The sequence below is a fragment of the Schistocerca gregaria genome, chromosome 2 (genome assembly GCF_023897955.1).
Source record: "Schistocerca gregaria isolate iqSchGreg1 chromosome 2, iqSchGreg1.2, whole genome shotgun sequence".
Lineage (NCBI taxonomy): Eukaryota > Metazoa > Arthropoda > Insecta > Orthoptera > Acrididae > Schistocerca > Schistocerca gregaria.
Window position 1 is genome coordinate 887,717,600 of NC_064921.1, and position 20,508 is coordinate 887,738,107.

A 20,508-nucleotide genomic window follows, 5' to 3' on the forward strand; every position below is an offset into this window, starting at 1 on the left:
GTTTTCTTTGAACCGCTCAGCAACTATATCATCTGAATTGGGAGGTCGGTAAAAGGATCCAATTATTATTTTATTCCGGTTGCCAACAATGACCTCTGCCCATACCAGCTCGCGGGAAGTATCTACTTCAAGTTTGCGACAAGATAAACTACTTCTGACAGCACCAAACAAGCCACCACCAACCGTGTTCAGCCTATCCTTTCGAAACACCGTTAGGTTCTTCGCAAAAATTTCGACTGAGCTTATATCCGGCTTTTAGCCAGCTTTCAGTGCTTATAACGATTTGAGCATCAGTGCCTTCAATTAGCACTTGGAGCTCTGGTACTTTACCAACACAGCTACGACAATTTACAACTGTTATACAATGTTTCCTGTATCTACGTTCTTCCTGTGCTCAGCCTGAAGCCCTTCTTGTGTTTTCCCAGGACGCTCTAACCTAAAAAACCGCCCAGTCCTAGCCAGACAGCCCCTGCTACCCGTGTAGCCTCCTCCTGCGAATAGTGGACACCTGACCTATTCAGCGGAACCCGAAACCCAACCACCCTTTGGCGCAAGTCGAGTAATCTGCAGCCTACACGATCGCAGAACCGTCTGAGCCTCTGATTCAGATCCTCCACTCGTTTCTGTACCAGAAGTCTGCAATCGGTCCTGTCGACTATGCTGCAAATGGTCAGCTCTGCTTTCATCTTGCCTGCAAGACTGGCAGTCTTTACCACTTCTGTTATCCGCTCGAAACCAGAGAGAATCTCTTCTGATCCAAAGTGACACACATCATTGGTACCGACGTGAGCAACCACCTGCAGTTGGCTGCACCCTGTGCTCTTCATGGCATCCGGGAGGACCCTTTCCACATCTGGAATGACTCCACCTGGTATGCACACGGAGTGCACACTGGTTTTATTTCCCTTGTTGTCAGCCAAGTCCCTAAGGGGCCCAATAACGCGCCTAACGTTGGAGATCCTAACAAGACTGGAAAGTTGCTCAAAGTCACACCAGTACACAAAAAAGAAAAACTGCTTGAAAAACACATTGAGGCTGATCATAGAATCAACCCGGAATGACACTGGGTCCAATCGAGGCAGCACTCACGTCCACAATACGACGTCCTTGACACGTTACATAGCCATCTCAGCATGTTAGCAACAATGTTATTGGAAAAGGTCCTTAACATGGGCTGGCATTTAACTATTTACTTATCAAACACGGCTTTTTCCTTGCTATATCAACTGAAGAAATTAAAGTAGTGACTAGTAGGTTTACTGTCTTGGCTACTGTCTATTATGTTCGCCAAATAATGGTGAAATAGTGAAGTTCAAGGTGTTTAAATTAGTGCGATAAAATATCAAGAAGGTCTGGAACGCTCGGTGAATGATCTCAGAAGATAGGAGAAAAAAGAATTACAAACAGAGTTCCTGTAAGGGACTTCGAAGAAATCAGCTAATCACCATTAACTACAACACACTTCTGGCATTGGCTGTGAAGTTGTTGGAATCTGTCAAGAAGCATTTCTTCTGAAATCGCTCGAAGCACCATGGTCACGCATTGTTTGATATCCGCTTCATAACAGATGAGACCTCGCATCATTATACACTCCTGGAAATTGAAATAAGAACACCGTGAATTCATTGTCCCAGGGAGGGGAAACTTTATTGACACATTCCTGGGGTCAGATACATCACATGATCACACTGACAGAACCACAGGCACATAGACACAGGCAACAGAGCATGCACAATGTCGGCACTAGTACAGTGTATATCCACCTTTCGCAGCAATGCAGGCTGCTATTCTCCCATGGAGACGATCGTAGAGATGCTGGATGTAGTCCTGTGGAACGGCTTGCCATGCCATTTCCACCTGGCGCCTCAGTTGGACTAGCGTTCGTGCTGGACGTGCAGACCGCGTGAGACGACGCTTCATCCAGTCCCAAACATGATCAATGGGGGACAGATCCGGAGATCTTGCTGGCCAGGGTAGTTGACTTACACCTTCTAGAACACGTTGGGTGGCACGGGATACATGCGGGCGTGCATTGTCCTGTTGGAACAGCAAGTTCCCTTGCCGGTCTAGGAATGGTAGAACGATGGGTTCGATGACGGTTTGGATGTACCATGCACTATTCAGTGTCCCCTCGACAATCACCAGAGGTGTACGGCCAGTGTAGGAGATCGCTCCCCACACCATGATGCCGGGTGTTGGCCCTGTGTGCCTCGGTCATATGCAGTCCTGATTGTGGCGCTCACCTGCACGGCGCCAAACACGCATACGACCAGCATTGCCACCGAGGCAGAAGCGACTCTCATCGCTGAAGACGACACGTCTCCATTCGTCCCTCCATTCACGCCTGTCGCGACACCACTGGAGGCGGGCTGCACGATGTTGGGGCGTGAGCGGAAGACGGCCTAACGGTGTGCGGGACCGTAGCCCAGATTCATGGAGACGGTTGCGAATGGTCCTCGCCGATACCCCAGGAGCAACAGTGTCCCTAATTTGCTGGGAAATGGCGGTGTGGTCCCCTACGGCACTGCGTAGGATCCTATGGTCTTGGCGTGCATCCGTGCGTCGCTGCAGTCCGGTCCCAGGTCGACGGGCACGTGCACCTTCCGCCGACCACTGGCGATAACATCGATGTACTGTGGAGACCTCACGCCCCACGTGTTGAGCAATTCGGCGGTACCTCCACCCGGCCTACCGCATGCCCACTATACGCCCTCGCTCAAAGTCCGTCAACTGCACATACGGTTCACGTCCACGCTGTCGCGGCACGCTACCAGTGTTAAAGACTGCGATGGAGCTCCGTATGCCACGGCAAACTGGCTGACACTGACGGCGGCGGTGCACAAATGTTGCGCAGCTAGCGCCATTCGACGGCCAACACCGCGGTTCCTGGTGTGTCCGCTGTGCCGTGCGTGTGAGCATTGCTTGTACAGCCCTCTCGCAGTGTCGGGAGCAAGTATGGTGGGTCTGACACATCGGTGTCAATGTGTTCTTTTTTTCCATTTCCAGGAGTGTAGATGAGACCTGGTGCTACAAATGCGATCCACAGATCAAGCGACAGTCAATAAAAGTCAGTAGCATGGTGTTCATCGTCTTCCCCGTCTCCCTCGGGTGGAAATGCATGATATGTTGTATGAACAATGTGCCATTGACTATCGCTTGGTCTCTGGATTATATTGGTAACACTAGATCTCACCTCCTGTAACTATGTGCATATCCATTAATGTGTGACCACTGTACCTCGAGTGATTCCAGAAGAAGTGCGTGCTCTCTGTTGCCAACAGCCTGACAGCCGTTGTCAGAAGTGTGCTGTAGCTAGAGGTGGTTACTTTGAAGGCCAGTAATGGCTTTTATTACTTTCTGAGACCATTTCACCGAACGTATCACACACATATTGTATTTTTATACATTACGTTCACTTCTTACACAGATTTAAAATAAAACATTAAAATATGGGTACATACGAGGTGGCCGAGGGATTCTAGGCGCTTGAGTCTGGAACCGCACTACCACTACGGTCGCAGGTTCGAATCCTGTCTCGGGCATGGATGTGTGTGATGTCCTTAGGTTAGTTAGGTTTAAGTAGTTCTAAGTTCTAGGGGACTGATGACCTCAGATGTTAAGTCCCAGGGTGCTCAGAGCCATTTGAGCCATACGAGGTGTGTGAGAAAAGTAATGAGATTGACCACACTACGAACGATTTGGTAACGCTGTGTTGTCCGACTTGTGCAGACTGGTGTATTAATCCCTTCCAGATGCTGAGTCCGAGTTTCAGTTCTGTACAGCCATCACGTTGTTCTTGAGAGCGCCATCAGTGTAGTGATGCTGTTGTGTGTTACGAAGCGTACAACGGAATTTAGAGCGGCGTTACGCAATCAACTTTTGTGTTAAACTTGGGCAATCCGCGAGTGTGACCTCTGATTTGTTAAAACTGGCCCTCGAGGAACGTTCCTGATCAAGAGTACAGGTTTTCCGCTGGCACAAATTATTTTTGGAAGGCCGATGACGCGTTGAAGATGAACCTCGATGACGGATTCACTTCAAAAACCGACGAAAACGTCCTACGTGTGCGTACTCGTGTGAAATCAGACCAACGTTTAACAATGAGGATAATGGGTGAGCCGTTAAACACTTTCACCGTGAGAAAGGTTTACGTCAGAGTGGATGCTGCATCATGACAATGACCCATTTCACACGGCCACTTCCATCACGGAATTTTTGATCTCAAAAGGCATTCCTGTTGTTCTAACCCCGTCCCCTCCCTATTCAACTGATCTGAGTACTTGTGACTTTTATCTTTCCTAGAAACCAAAAAAGATCTTAAAACGACGTCATTTTGGGACTAACATTTGAAGCCTTTCAGCGCTGCTACCAAGACTGGGAACAACTACTCCACCAGTGTGTGTTGTCTTCAGTCCTGAGACTCATTTGATGCAGCTCTCCATGCTACTCTATCCTGTGCAAGCTTCTTCATCTCCCAGTACTTACTGCAACCTTCATCCTTCCGTATCTGTTTAGTGTATCAATTCTTGGTCTGCCTCTACAATTTTTACGCTCCACGCTGCCCTCCAGTACTAAATTGGTGATCCCTTGATGCCTCAGAACATGTCCTACCAACCGATCCCTTCTTCTAGTCAAGTTGTGCCACAAACTCCTCTTCTCCCCAATCCTATTCAGTACCTCCTCATTAATTATGTGATCTACCCATCTAGTCTTCAGCATTCTTCTGTAGCACCATATTTCGAAAGCTTCTATTCTCTTCTTGTCCAAACTATTTATCGTCCATGTTTCACTTCCATACATGGCTACACTCCATACAAATACTTTCAGAAACGACTTCCTGATACTTAAATCGATACTCTATGTTAACAAATTCCTCTTCTTCAGAAACGCTTTCCTTGCCATTGCCAGTATACATTTTATATCCTCTCTACTTTGACCATCATCAGTTATTTTGCTCCCCAAATAGCAAAACTCCTTTACTACTTTGAGTGTCTCATTTCCTAATCTAATTCCCTCAGCATCACCCGACTTAATTCTACTACATTCCATTATCCTCGTTTTGCTTTTGTTGATGTTCATCTTAAAGCCTCCTTTCAAGGCACTATCCATTCCGTTCAACTGCTCTTCTAAGTCTTTTTCTGTCTCTGACAGAATTACAATGTCATCGGCGAACCTCAAAGTTTTTATTTCTTCTCCATGGATTTCAATACCTACTCCGAATTTTTCTTTTGTTTCCTTCACTGCTTGCTCAATATACAGATTGAATTACATCGGGGAGAGGCTACAACCCTGTCTCACTCCCTTCCCAACCACTGCTTCCCTTTCATGTACCTCGACTCTTACAACTGCCATCTGGTTACTGTACAAATTGTAAATAGCCTTTCGATCCCTGTATTTTACCCCTGCTACCTTCAGAATTTGAAAAAGTGTATTCCAGTCAACATTGTCAAAAGCTTTCTCTAAGTCTACAAATGCTAGAAAAGTAGGTTTGCCCTTCCTTAATCTAGCTTCTAAGATAAGTCGTAGGGTCAGTATTGCCTCACTTGTTCCAATATTTCTACGGAATCCAAACTGATCCTCCCCGAGGTCGGCTTCTACCAGTTTTTCCATTCATCTGTAAAGAATTCGCGTTAGTTTTTTGCAGCAGTGACTTATTAAACTGATAGTTCGGTAATTTTCACATCTGCCAACACCTGCTTTCTTTGGGATTGGAATTATTATATAGTTCTTGAAGTCTAAGGGTATTTTGCCTGTCTCATACATCTTGCTCACCAGATGGTAGAGTTTTGTTAGGACTGGCTCTCCCAAGGCCATCAGTAGTTCTAATGGAATGTTGTCTAATCCCGGGGCCTTGTTTCGACTTAGGCCTTTCAGTGCTCTATCAAACCCTTCACGCAGAATCGTATCTCCCATTCATCGTCATCTACATCCTCTACCATTTCCATAATATTGTCCTCAAGTATATCGCCTTTGTATAGACCCTCTATATACTCCTTCCACCTTTCTGCTTTCCCTTCTTTGCTTAGAACTGGGTTTCCATCTGAGCTCTTGATATTCATACAGGGGTTCTCTTTTATCCAAACGTCTCTTTAATTTTCCTTTAGGCAGTATCTATCTTACCGCTAGTGACATAAGCTGTATAGCTACTGAAAGGAACAACTTCGAAGGGCACAATATTGTTGTTTGAAAAAAAAAATAATAAAAAAGTTGGTAGATAAAAAAATCAATCACGTTACTTTTCTCACACACACCATGTATAGCTAATTATGAGTCCCATAAATCAACTGTTCGTGTTCTCTTATGAAGGAGGGAGGTTTCGTGGTCTTGTGCTGCGGACGACGGATTTTAGGGTAAAATTCCCGAGGCTCCATTGGTGGGCAGTCGTCGTTGGATAATTAGTGAAGTTTCCCGCGTTGATGCAGAACAAGAGGGGTTATTGGCTACAATTCTTATCATTGTGTCTATCTGTCTATCTATATCCGGATCCCACTGCACCTACTGCGGGTCTGGGTGCTGACGAGTCCTCTCCATTTGGCTCGGTCCTCCCAACACTTCTCTTCCTCCACTTACTGCCAGGTCACGACTCTCCTTTCCGCAGATATTTTCACTCCCGTTTTCCACCGTGTTCTTGGGCGCCCTCTAGGTCTTTTTCCATACATCTTCAGTTCTTCCATAATTTTGGGGAGTCTCTGCCCACACATTCTCTTAAAATTCCCAGACCATCTTAATCTCTTTTTTTCAATTTCTTCTCTCATACTTTCTTGGTTAAAGTCCTTTCTGAGATCTACGTTCCTTACTCCGCCCATTCTTGTTTTTCCCTTAACTGCTCTGAGAAATTTCATTTCCCCTGCTTGGAGTCTGCTCCAGTCCGTTTCTGGCATTGTCCATGTTTCTCCTCTATAGGTGACAATAGGGCAGTAATAACTCTTATACATAAGGAGTTTTGCTTTTCCTGAAACTTTCTTACTCCAAATCAGGTGTTTTATTGTTTGGTAGAAATTGCTTCCCTTCTGGAACCTCCTATTAATTTCGCTGGTTATTTTTCCGTAACTACATACTTCACTCCCTAAATAACTGAAACTGTCTACCACTTTGAAGGGTTCTCCATCCAAAGTAATATTTCCGTTGATCACTTTGTCTCTTACAAATACCATTACTTCACTCTTATCTTTATTTACTTTTAATCCATATCTTTTCATTATTTCCTTCCACGCATCAAGTTGTAACTGTACATCTACCTCTTTATCGCCCCATATCACCATATCATTTGCAAAAATCATATTTTTGTCTTTTTCTTTTACTATATCTTTGACTGTCCTATTCATTCCCTCCATCACAGCATTAAAAGGTAAAGGAAATAGAATACTTCCTTCTTTAAGTCCTTGTCTTATTTCGAAGTATTCAGAGTTCCCCAATGATGTTCTAATTCTTTGTACATTGTCTTTATTACGTTAATGTATGCATCTTCTATATCCATTTTCTTCATTTCTTCCCAGAGTATTTCCCTGTCATTGTGTAGAAAGGGATTTTTCCTGCGCTTATGCTAGAGAAGGGGTACTAGTCTAAATTCCTTCTGCTGCTGTTGGTGGAGCTCCGTCTGTCAGCAAACGCTTTTCGTGGAATCGCACGAAGTACTGTGGCCACGTGTTGTTGGATAGGAGCATCATTGCAGGAGATGAGGAGGGTTGATGGTATCAATATGATCTGGAGACCAAGCGACCGTCGATGGCATGGTGTTCATCGTTTTCCCCCGTCTCCCTCGGGCAGAAATTCGTGATGGATCAAGCCCTCACTGTCGAAATGACGGTCAACCTTGCCTGAATCTTGGATTTTGTTAGGCGAGTTTTTTTGACAGCCGGGGAAGACGATGAACATCAAGCCACTGACCGTCGCTTGGTCTCCGGATCGTACCGGTAGCACCAGGTTTCATCTCCTTTAACCATACGGATAACCATCAACGCATGGCCATGGTGCTTCGAGAAATTCCACTAGCAGCGTTTGCTGACAGTTTCCAAGAGCGTTACTACCTTCGACCATAAATATAATAGACTGGCCCTGACGTCATTTTCGTGGCTCCAACATCTCTGGGCTAAAGTCACGTGAATGTTGGCAAAACATGGTTGTTTCGTGTTGCGCTTATGGCTGTACTCAGCGTTTTGTCGGGGGGAAATAGCATTACATTTCACCTGTAAGTGTTTCTACGATAGTGCAGACGCGTTTATTGAAATCTGCTGAAGTGACTTTTATATGTTTTTTACGCTTGAAATAGAGAATCACGTAAATTAATGTGTTGAAAGTGATGCCTGTAAAGTCAGACTCATATTACATTATGGAAAGTATCTGTGATAATTCGCTTACAGTAGTAAGTATAACTGTTCCTGTTCCTACTCATAGGTTCCATAAGGATGAAAACCGAAGGCAGCTTTGGATACAGGCCCTGAAACGGAAAAACTTTAAGCCATCTGCACATGCGCGCCTTTTTGTGTATACAAGTGAGATTATAATAAGGTAAGAGCACCTGTAGTCGACACATGAAAAGAATTTTTTTCTACCTTCTAGTACTATTAAATAATTGTAGGCTCCAAAATTATTTTCTGAAATTTCAAATTTCTTACCTTTCATCTACAATATTATTTTTTTAAACTGATAGTTTAAACTTTTGTAAAAATAGTAAGAACTGAACCTTTGAAGTGCACCTAAAATTGATACTCTAAAATGGACCTGCTCCTAAAGTCGACAATTTTGGCACCTATAGTTGACATAATTCCCATATCCCATTTTCTTTTACAAGTGACTAGAGCTCAAAACTTGGCGAATGCAATGTTTAAAGTTTTGACACGAGCCCACTCTTACTGTTTTAAAGAATTTCAACATTTTACTTTAATTGATAGTTTATAGTAATTACGTCCCGCTGACCACCAGAGGGGCGTTTGATGTATTCGTTAGATTTTATAAATGGTACTGTGAACAAATCCAGGTCAAATGCAGTTCTGACATAAATTTCTTGCAAATAAAAAAGTAATTTTTGTTGGAAGCCTTTGGCAGTCAATTGAAAAATGTGGGTAAAATGCGATACAAATTTAGGATGGCAGACCGCTGATTTGAAATCCCGCCACGTTTTGCCAACTGTCACGTGGTTTATGTTGGTCGAAGGAGCCACACCAGCCCTATAGCTTCTGCACAGCAAGGCCAGTCTACTAGTATCTATGCTCGAAGGTTACTAACAATATCAGAAGTGTTCCGTGGTTAACGGTGATTACTCGGAAGAGCAGTAAAGGTATTTTGTTTCTAGCTCTAGTTTCCTTTATTATTCGCCGATCTTTCCAGACGCTCCTTGTAGTATGCTGGGGCATCCCAGTGCAGAAGTGACAGTCACAACCCTTTATCTTTAGTAAAATGTATCATTAGTGTCTATTTAATGTGTATAGTGTAAGATAGAAGTTATATATGAAGATTTATGTCATAAATATCTTGCCTGCAGCAGCGTAGCAGGGTTGAAGATGGAGATATAGAGCGTGTACTGGTCTGCGACAGTCTCCGTAGACTGTTCAGTGGCGAAGACCTCTAGGAAAGCGGCGTGCCCCAAGTGGAAACTGCCCAGCTCCTTCGGCAAAATGTCGAATGCGGCAGAGCTGGCCACTGCCGCGGCGAGGACAACCAATGTCACGCTCATCATGTTGGAATCTTGCACCAGCTGCCTCGACCTCCAACCTTTATGTAGGCTGTAGCGCCTGACACACAATACTTATTTGCAGACCCGCGAACAAGCATGTTACGCATTTACTTGCTTCTGTCTACCACGCAGGCGTAATTAAGTCACATTTGTTCACGCAGCTGTGCTTGTATGCGAAGAGAATGTACATAATTTTTGTAAACGCAGGTAGGTGCTGGATGCCTACAAAGTATACAAGCAGCCACAAATACAGACAACTGCAAATAAATTAATTTGCCAAACGAAGCTCCTTAAAATGCAGGCGGGCCACGTCACATGCGATGCTTGACAATCAAGTATTTTGTTTCGGCCGGTTAAACAGATAAGTAGCCTATATTTATAATAACTGGTAGATGTCTAATATTCTGTCAATTGATTCTTGGGCAGTTCTCGAACGAGCAGGTTATAGTTACCATGTCCCGAGGGGAACACGCTCTTTCTCAAGCATTTCAGTCAATTCGCTCGAATTAGCACTATGCATTGCACAAATCTGTTACTGGAACCAGTGAGATTGGAAACAGTTGTGCTATGTTTCAATTTGAGGTATATTTCTTTGATGCGACAAGTTCGTAAAGCCGAGCGAACAGTGTTCCTTAACTGCATTAACTAAGAACATCGATGATTTGCAACATGACGAAAATTTTTCATTGGCTGAATTTTGTTGAAAGCGTTAAACCAACGCAGTATCATTAATGTAAATGGAATGCATAACCTAATGCTCTCCGCTTACGTGTACAGAAAATGGTGGCACCTTCAGTTTTATTACGAGAAATACACTATTAGGTATTCCAATAACTCTATTTCTTTATGAAGTACCGTAATAAATATAATAGCAAGTATAACTAAATATAGATAAATGTAAATTACTGCACGATGGCTGTGGTGGCCGAGCGGTTCTCGGCACTGCAGTCTGGAACCGCGCGACCTCTACAGTCGCGTGTTCGAATCCTGCCTCGGGCATGGATGTGTGTGATGTCCTTAGGTTAGTTAGGTTTAAGTAGTTCTAAGTTCTAGGGGACTGATGACAGATGATGAGTCCCATAATGCTCAGAGCCATTTGAACAATTTTTTTTTTTTTTTAATTAATGCAGATGAATAGGAAAAAGAATCCCGTAATGTTTGAATACTCCATTAGTAGTGTAGCGCTTGACACAGTCACGTCGATTATATATTTGGGCGTAACATTGCAGAGCGATATGAAGTAGGACGAGCGTGTAATGGCAGTTGTGGGGAAGGCGGATAGTCGTCTTCGGTTCATTGGTAGAATTTTGGGAAGATGTGGTTCATCTGTAAAGGAGACCGCTTATAAAACACTAATACGACCTATTCTTGTGTACTGCTCGAGCGTTTGGTATCCCTATCTGGTCGGATTGAGGGAGGACACAGAAGCAATTCAGAGACGGGTAGGTTGTTACTGGTAGGTTTGATCGTCACGCGAGTGTTACGGAAATGCTTCAGGAACTCGGGTGGGAGTCTCTAGAGAAAAGGAGGCGTTCTTTTCGTGAATCACTGCTGAGGAAATTTAGAGAACCAGCATCTGAGGCTGACTGCAGTACAATTTTACTGCCGCCAACTTATATTTCGCGGAAAGACCACAAAGATAAGATAAGAGAGATTAGGGCTCGTACGGAGGCATATAGGCAGTCATTTTTCCCTCGTTCTGTTTGGAAGTAGAACAGGGAGAGAAGATACTAGTTGTGGTACGAGGTACCCTCCACCAAGCACCGTATGGTGGATTGCAGAGTATGTATGTAGATGTATATTTGTGTTACTGAAGATAATTGATGCACAGACCACTCGTTGCAACGTACTGAAGCACAACTTCGAATCTTGATGACTAACTGATACATCACGCAATGGAATCGTGAACGACGAACATAGGTTGGAACGAACGTAGCATTTACTTTCTACGGCAGTCATCATGAAACACAGGGCCACATTTATGGGCAAGTTATCAACGCTGCAGCCACAGGCTCAAACCACAAAAATTTAAAATAAAAAAATTGTTTCAATACTGTGGTACCGGCCCTCTTACAGCCCTAAAAGGCAAAGTCGTATTTTTTATTTTTTTAATGGTTTATTCGACCAAATTTTTCAATAGACTGCTGATACAGATTAAGTCAGTAGCATTATTGTTATAATCTGTAAACAAAAATGAATCAGACAGCACCATTTCCAGTTTGAGTTTTCCAAATTCCCCCATAACACACAAAAAAAAATTCTTGTACACATCATTTAGGTAACTTTTCTCCAAATATCTTAAGCCTACCTATTCCTTTCAACTATTACTTGTTATCAGTATTGGCAGCTTGAAGAGATGGAATTCTGTGTTCAGAGCCGTAGAATAATCGTACATACTAAAAAAATTATAATTCGAAAAACCAAAAATTTTAATTTGTAAATAAAAACCCACAACCTGACATAAATAAATAAAAAAACTGCTCTAGGGGCGCCACATTCGCTTTTTCCGTGCGTTTTTCATTGCTCTATCGATTTACCATTAACGCACCACCTAGATCTCACTTCGTAACTCGACAGTTCTATCCACTACGCTAGTGCAACACACAAAATCTCTGCCTGTGATTTTTACTTATATCTCCTGAAGGTTCTTAACCTGTATTCAGTCATTACCTTACATTCAATTACAATAAATATCAAAGCGTTTTCGAAAGATGCTCAGCATTTGAAACAGTGTAATTCATAGACATACGTTATAATACAAAAGCCTTCTAATAAAAGCTTCAAGTAAAACGACGCTATCTAATATGGCATCTCCTCAGAACTCGATTCGACCACGAATGCCGGTAAACGTCCCAAACGGTCGAAACTGGATTTGTGTACATCTTAGTTGTGACATGGACATGTATCACTGCGGGGAGCTTCGACCATAAATATAACGGTCGAAGGCGGCGAGCCTAACGTCTCCTACAAAGAGTTCGGGCGTCAATTAATTTGAAGTCATCTTGTGAATATCTAGAAAATTAAGTACGGTATCTGTTGTTTGAACAGGAATATCAGAGATGGCATTAGTCGTAAGGCTAGGCAGATAAAATCCTCCGTCAGTTCCCAAATACCGAAATTTTCTTCCCCAATAATTTCCGCAAGTTTTCCGTTTCCCCAAAAGTTCCTTCAAAAAAAATATTATTCCACAAAATTGCGAAAAGAGCCCCCAATTTGGAGTCGCTGTCAGACAGTAAGATTGTATGAGACTTTCATTTTAATGTAGATTAATGTGGATTGTTAAATATTAGTAAATTTTATTTGGTCGTTAAATTCTGTAGGCAGTCTATATCTGCCTACCAAATATGTTTGCTGATACACTGCTTGATGAAAAGAATGCGGACTCTCCCATGTAATGGGAATCAGCTAGTATCAAAGGAGGAGGGAGTGTACTGTGTTGAAGCAGAGTAGCTGTAAGGCATAGACCTCTCTGGAACAAGTTGCGGCTCTATGTTGCGGGGCTGCCCACACTCAGTGTCTGGCATCTGTTCAGGGTAGCCCCGCAACTTAGAGTCTTATCCACACTACAAGGGGCAATTCTGCTGTAAATGTTTCGGGAACTAGCCTATGCTGCTTTCTCTGTTTCGCTTTTAGACCTGACTAAAAATCGAAATGAACAAAAACGGAAAAAGTGGTGGATACGGAAGCTACTCAGTGTTACCAATGAACCATACCATGATCTGGAAGTATTAAAACTGGAAGATGGCAGTGGGTTTGTCAATTTTTAAGGTTGTTACGAGAGCCAGTGGCTTTGAACATCTTCTACGACTGATAGAAATTTTAGAATTTCTATTTCGCCAGTTGTGAGGCTTGCAACTACCATTTAGACACCTTACTGGTAGCGATTCCTTTACAAGTCTCATGTATACTTTCAAGATTTCTAAACAAAATACATCTTTGTTTGTCCCAGAACGTGTGAAGTCATCATCAGCGTTTTGAAATCATGCATCAAGGTGCGTGAAAAATTTCCCATAGTTTTTATAACCAGATCTAATATTGCTTTATTCTTTTATTACTTACACATCGCAAGTGCCAAGTTGTTGTGAAACACAGTACACACAATAATGAAACATCATTGTAACATACAAATGCATAATATACAAAATTTAGGTTCCTTTGTAGTTGGATACACATGACTGTATGTTATACTTAGCGCAAGGACCGCTTTAAGAAGTGAGAGACGCAAAAATGATATCGTTACTGCTATCCAGAAGCCGGCAGAGGTGGCCGAGCGGTTCTAGGCGCTTCAGTCCGGAACCGCGCGACTGCTACGTCGCAGGTTCGAATTCTGCCTTGAGCATGATGTGTGTGATGTCCTTAGGTTGGTTAGGTTTAAGTAGTTCTAAGTTTTAGGGGACTGATGACCTCAGATGTTAAGTCCCATAGTGCTCAGAGCCATTTTCTATCTAGAGACTGATTATCGTGTGGAATGAGGCTGGGAATGCCCAAGTTGAGAAGAGAAAAAACAGTTTACATTTTCATTTGGTGGAATGAAATATCTCGCGTAATTGTTTGTTCAGTACGGTTCATACCCGAATCATGGACATATTGTAAAGGAACTTAATATTTTTTTCTTATTGATAAATGTATAGATAATTAATTATTCGGGTATAGTGAAGCAGGGGATACAACCTGTCGGCTTTGACCAATGACGTCGTACATTACTCATAGATAATAATGTCTTCACTTTCAGCCATAGATGATAAAACAGTTCTGTGTTCCAGACAAGCGCTATCATTGTACATTAAAATAACTGAATGTGATATTAGAAGAGATCGCTACATATTGCTCAAAATATTCTTCGTGTGCGTTTATTTAAATAATTGGTTATATGCAAATCATACAGTACTTAATTTCATTCTTAGTGACATTGAGGTGATTTGGGCTATTAGTTTCTTATTTTAGGACAATTTTTAGTATCTCATTTTCGTTTGTAGAAATGGCTTTACCTGTCCCGATCAACCTGTATGATTTGAGAGAGGCTGTGGGCTTAGGGATGTTGAGCACAATTTGTTTTCCACAAATGTGTGGTCTCGTTGCCGAGTATGTTCGATGTCGTGAGTGCGGCGAATATATGCGCCTCGCGAGTGTACATGCGCCATACTCAGGCCTTACTCATATGTCGCTGCATCAAAGATCGGTTATGGCAATCCATTAGACGAGCGACGTGGTTCGAAAAATCTAAGCTCGCCTTGAGAGTCATTATGAAAATCACGTACTGTTGGTGTTTGAGATATCCTTATAGCTCAACTAAAGAATGGGATACTATTGTCACTGCTGTGATTAAAATTATAACTTTCAGTCGATACTATTAGCTTCGCAGGCGAAAAAAAGAAACTGTATCTCATAGTGAAGTACGGGATACAACTTGTATATGTGTCGTCTTCTTGCCTCTTCACGTAGTTCAACTGAGGTACAGGTTGCAAATGTATTGTACGTCCATTTCCACGTTTTCGTTAACAGTGTCAACTGAAGTATGGTATACAAATATTATACACGTAGCTCCTTCTGCCATAGGTAGTACTACTATCTACGTAAGAACAGATTATTAGTGGTAGCGGAAACGAGAGAAACAACGCATGTAAAATTTGTATCCCGTGCTTCAGTTGACCTATATAGTTCAACTGAACAACAGGATATTAATGCTAACGAAAAAGAAGAAATCGACATACGCTAAACTTGTATGTCGTACTCAGTTCAACAATACATTTCGAATGAGGTTCGAGATGCAACCCATATATATGTGACGTGAGGTATTCTATGCTACCAATATTTCCATCCATTCTTTCCCCTTTATTTTCCACAGAAATAATACGATACAAACACGCGATATCCTTAACGTGAAAATACTACTTGCATTGATATATGTCAACTATATTTTTCGTCTCTCGTATTCCTTTGTTTCTGAACAGTCTCGACAGCTCTTTCGTTTGTGTAATAAATGCTCTCTGGCCAACTCTGACGTCATTGGTCAAAGCCGACGGGTTGTATCCCCTGCTTCACTAGACCCAATTATTCGACTCTCACACCAAAGATCCACTCGAAAAGTATTTATAACTGACTGACACTAGAAGCTTTACGCTCTTCGTTTATTAGTTTTAGTATTAGTTAACTTTTGTTGTTCTCATGTCCTGATGATAAGACGTGCTTTGTAATTTTAAAGTGAAATTGTGTTATACAATGAAAGCGATTTCGAAACAGAACGACTTTCTCACTGACGATACCATGGATTCCAGGTCCTGTAACTCTGGAAGATTATTATTATTTTAATTTTATATGGAGAATTTAGATGGAGGCGACGATCTTCACGACGGCGCTGCTCAACAATAGAGGTACGTGAATGTGTTTATCTCTTTCCCTTCGTAGCCGCCAATTTCAGTTTCAATATACAGGGTGTTACAAAAAGGTACGGCCAAAATTTCAGGAAACATTCCTAACACAAATAAAGAAAAGATGTTATGTGGACATGTGTCCGGAAACGCTTAATTTCCATGTTAGAGCTCATTTTAGTTTCGTCAATATGTACTGTACTTCCTCGATTCACCGCCAGTTGCCCCAATTGAAGGAAGGTAATGTTGACTTCGGTGCTTGTGTTGACATGCGACTCATTGCTCTACAGTACTAGCATCAAGCACATCAGTACGTAGCATCAACAAGTTAGTGTTGAAACTTCCTGGCAGATTAAAACTGTGTGCCCGACCGAGACTCGAACTCGGCAGAAGTAAAGCTGTGAGTACCGGGCGTGAGTCGTGCTTCGGTAGCTCAGATGGTAGAGCACTTGCCCGCGAAAGGCATAGGTCCCGAGTTCGAGTCTCGGTCGGGCACACAGTTTCAATCTGCCAGGAAGTTTCATATCAGCGCACACTCCGCTGCAGAGTGAAAATCTCATTCAAGTTAGTGTTCATCACGAACGTGGTTTTGCAGTCAGTGCAATGTTTACAAATGCGGAGTTGGCAGATGCCCATTTGATGTATGGATTAGCACGGGGCAATAGCCGTGGCGCGGTACGTTTGTATCGAGACAGATTTCCGGAACGAAGGTGTCCCGACAGGAAGACGTTCGAAGCAATTGATCGGCCTCTTAAGGAGCACGGAACATTCGAGCCTATGACTCACGACTGGGGAAGACCTAGAACGACGAGGACACCTGCAATGGACGAGGCAATTCTTCGTGCAGTTGGCGATAACCCTAATGTCAGCGTCAGAGAAGTTGCTGCTGTACAAGGTAACGTTGACCACGTCACTGTATGGAGAGTGCTACGGGAGAACCAGTTGTTTCCTTACCATGTACAGCGTGTGCAGGCATTATCAGCAGCTGATTGGCCTCCACGGGTACACTTCAGCGAATGGTTCATCCAACAATGTGTCAATCCTCATTTCAGTGCAAATGTTATCTTTACGGATGAGGCTTCATTCCAACGTGATCAAATTGAAAATTTTCACAATCAGCATGTGTGGGCTGACGAGGATCCGCACGCAATTGTGCAATCACCTAATCAACACAGATTTTCTGTGGACGTTTGGGCAGGCATTGTTGGTGATATATTAATTGGGCCCCATGTTCTACCACCTACGCTCAATGGAGCACGTTATCATGATTTCATACAGAATCCTCTACCTGTGCTGCTAGAACATGTGCCTTTACAAGTACGACACAACATGTGGTTCATGCACGATGGAACTCCTGCACATTTCAATCGAAGTGTTCGTACGCTTCTCAACAACAGATTCGGTGACCGATGGATTGGTAGAGGCGGACCAATTCCATGGCCTCCACGCTCTCCTGACCTCAATCCTCTTGACTTCCATTTATGGGGGCATTTGAAAGCTCTTATCTACGCAACCCCAGTACCAAATGTAGAGACTCTTCGTGCTCGTATTGTGGACGGCTGTGATACAATACGCCATTCTCTGGGGCTGCATCAGCGCATCAGGGATTCCATGCGACGGTGGGTGGATGCATGTATCCTCGCTAATGGAGGACATTTTGAACATTTCCTGTAACAAATTGTTTGAAGTCACGCTGGTACGTTCTGTTGCTGTGTGTTTCCATTCCATGATTAATGTGATTGGAAGATAAGTAATAAAATGAGCTCTAACATGGAAAGTAAGCGTTTCCGGACACATGTCCACATGTCTTTCTTTGTGTGTGAGGAATGTTTCCTGAAAGTTTGGGCGTACCTTTTTGTATCGACGTACCACCCTATAAAAATATCGGCTACCCACATACTGCAGGTTTTAGGGCAGTATAAGTGTTGGTTTAGTGTTAGTCTCTACATCAACAAGCTAGCAGTCTGCCTATTCCCCTTAGAGCAAGAATTGAAAGGTAAGCGATGCACGTTCACGCTTGACGATAACCACTTCGCTAACAATGGTAACGGCATGTAAGTGGCACAATCAAATGTCTCAGATGGGTCTATTGTTCTGTTTTGCTCGCATATCGGATTTGTCCGGAACACCTATTGACAACTTTCATATTTTTCATTCTTGCCAAAGTCAGCGGCCTAGCAGTTGTAGCGTGGAAACTGCGTGATGAAGCTGAACGTTGCAGTTTCTGTTCACAGGACCGAGTGCCGATTAAGTTAGCATTTCCCCCTCAAACGTTTTCGCCCACCGTAAAGATCAATCTTATCATTCAGATTTGTTCGTCATTTGCAGTAACTGTATTTTCAGAATTTCGAAGTTAAGAAACAGCATACTAGCTGCGTTAGAAATTGTTTTTAACGCAGCTGGTGTGCTTCTTCTTCACATCGGAAATCTTGTTATTCCTTTCGCGCCGCCACCATAGAGTGCAATCGGGCTGTTCGTTTTCTGCCACATATACGAACTTCACACACAGAAATATTCGACGTGATGAAAGCTCAAAAAATAATAAGATGGCTTCACACAGTGAAAGTAAAATTATTTTCTATCACTATTTCAAATCAACAACTTCAAATATTTACCGAAAATTGTGAAAAACTGATACAAAATAAAAATGACGTCACTCAATATTCTCATTTTAGCATCGATATATCGAATTGTTAGGGGAGATATAGCGGTGACTTGCATAGTTAAATCTTATGAAAAATCGAGATATCGATATTGTACAATCGGCGCTAGTCAGCATGACTGCGAAGAGAACATTCTGAGCCAGTGACAAACGCGAAATTCTGACAGGCGCTTACGGCGGTTGTGTTCTAAGTGAGGTTACATTAACTTTTGATATTCAATAGCTTAGTTTCCACAATTGACCTTTGCCTGTGCCGCAACGGCGCTTCACGCGAAATATTTATTACGCAACATTCATACACAGTCTCATTTCAAAATTACGACACCGGCTGACAATGCTTCTAACAATTTTAACTGGGTGGTTACAATGGCGACCGAGTGCCATGACCTTTGTTTCAGAAAAAAATAGTACAAATTTTAAGTTGATATATTTAAGTAATTTTTTCCATCCATTATTGCGACTATAACCAATTGTCCCCGTTACATGTTACGCCAACTGCGTACCAGATAAGAAAATTATTACCGAAATCAGTCCATAAAATTCACAAATATTTATCCTATAATATAATTTAGAAAAGAAGGGACTTTTGAAACGTTAAATATTAAACCTACTATCTAGAAAACTGATCGGCAAAAGAAAATACGTAAGGTAAGCGCAGCAGCACTACTAGGCTTGTCTTCTTTTTCTTTCTTGGCTCTTCAGGTCATGATGAGCATTGGCCTCTTCTACAATCTCCTTCCATTTCTCTCAGTACTTTGCCAATACTCTACAGTTTCTATAGCCCATCTTCCCAAGATCTTCAATTACTCCATCTGTCCATCTCGCTCTTGGTCGACCATGTCCTCTCTACCCTCCCGGCTTTCCTTGTAATTTTCTTTTTGGTACTTCTGTATCATTCAAGCGAGCCACATGTCACGCCCACCTCAGTCTGAATGATTTCACTATTCTTCTGACGGGCTGGACTTTGTACATGACATACGAGGTGCATTCAAGTTCTAAGGCGTCCGATTTTTTTTCTCCGGACTGGAAAGAGATAGAAACATGCGCATTGTTTTAAAATGATGTCGCGTTCATTGTCAATACGTCCCAGAGATGGCAGCACTGTACGGCAGATGGAATTTTACCGCCAGCGGCGAGAATGAGAACTGTTTTAAATACTTAAAATGGCGACGATTTCCTTACTTGAACAGCGTGCAATCATTTGTTTTCTGAATTTGCGTGGTGTGAAACCAATTGAAATTCATCGACAGTTGAAGGAGACATGTGGTGATGGAGTTATGGATGTGTCGAAAGTGCGTTCATGGGTGCGACAGTTTAATGAAGGCATCGTGTGACAACAAATCGAAACAACCTCGGGCTCGCACAAGCCGGTCTGATGACATGATCGAGAAAGTGGAGAGAATTGTTTTGGGGGATCGCCGAATGACTGTTGTACAGATCGCCTCCAGAGTTAGCATTTCTGTGGATTCTGTGCACACAATCCAGCATGACGACCTGAAAATGCGAAAAGTGTCATCCAGGTGGGTGCCACGAATGCTGACGGACGACCACATGGCTGCCCGTGTGGCATGTTGCCGAGCAATGTTGACGCGCAACGACAGAACGAATGGGACTTTCTTTTCGTCGGTTGTGACAATGGATGAGACGTGGATGCCGTTTTTCAATCCAGAAACAAAGCGCCAGTCAGCTCAATGAAAGCACACAGATTCACCACCACCAAAGAAATTTCGAGTAACCGCCAGTGCTGAAAAAATGATGGTGTCCATGTTCTGGGACAGCGAGGGCGTAATCCTTACCCATTGCGT

The 20,508-nt window shown here is 42.8% G+C and overlaps 1 protein-coding gene across 1 annotated transcript in view; it reads right to left on the bottom strand.

The window, feature by feature from the left end:
* The window catches only part of LOC126335321 (uncharacterized), an 88,547-nt gene extending 78,834 nt beyond the window's left edge, over positions 1-9,713 (bottom strand). The window contains exon 1 of the mRNA XM_049998478.1: positions 9,476-9,713. Coding sequence (XP_049854435.1) covers positions 9,476-9,676 — 201 coding nt within the window. The 5' untranslated portion in view covers positions 9,677-9,713. The remainder of the gene's footprint in view (positions 1-9,475) is intronic.
* Positions 9,714-20,508: the final 10,795 nt, after the last annotated feature.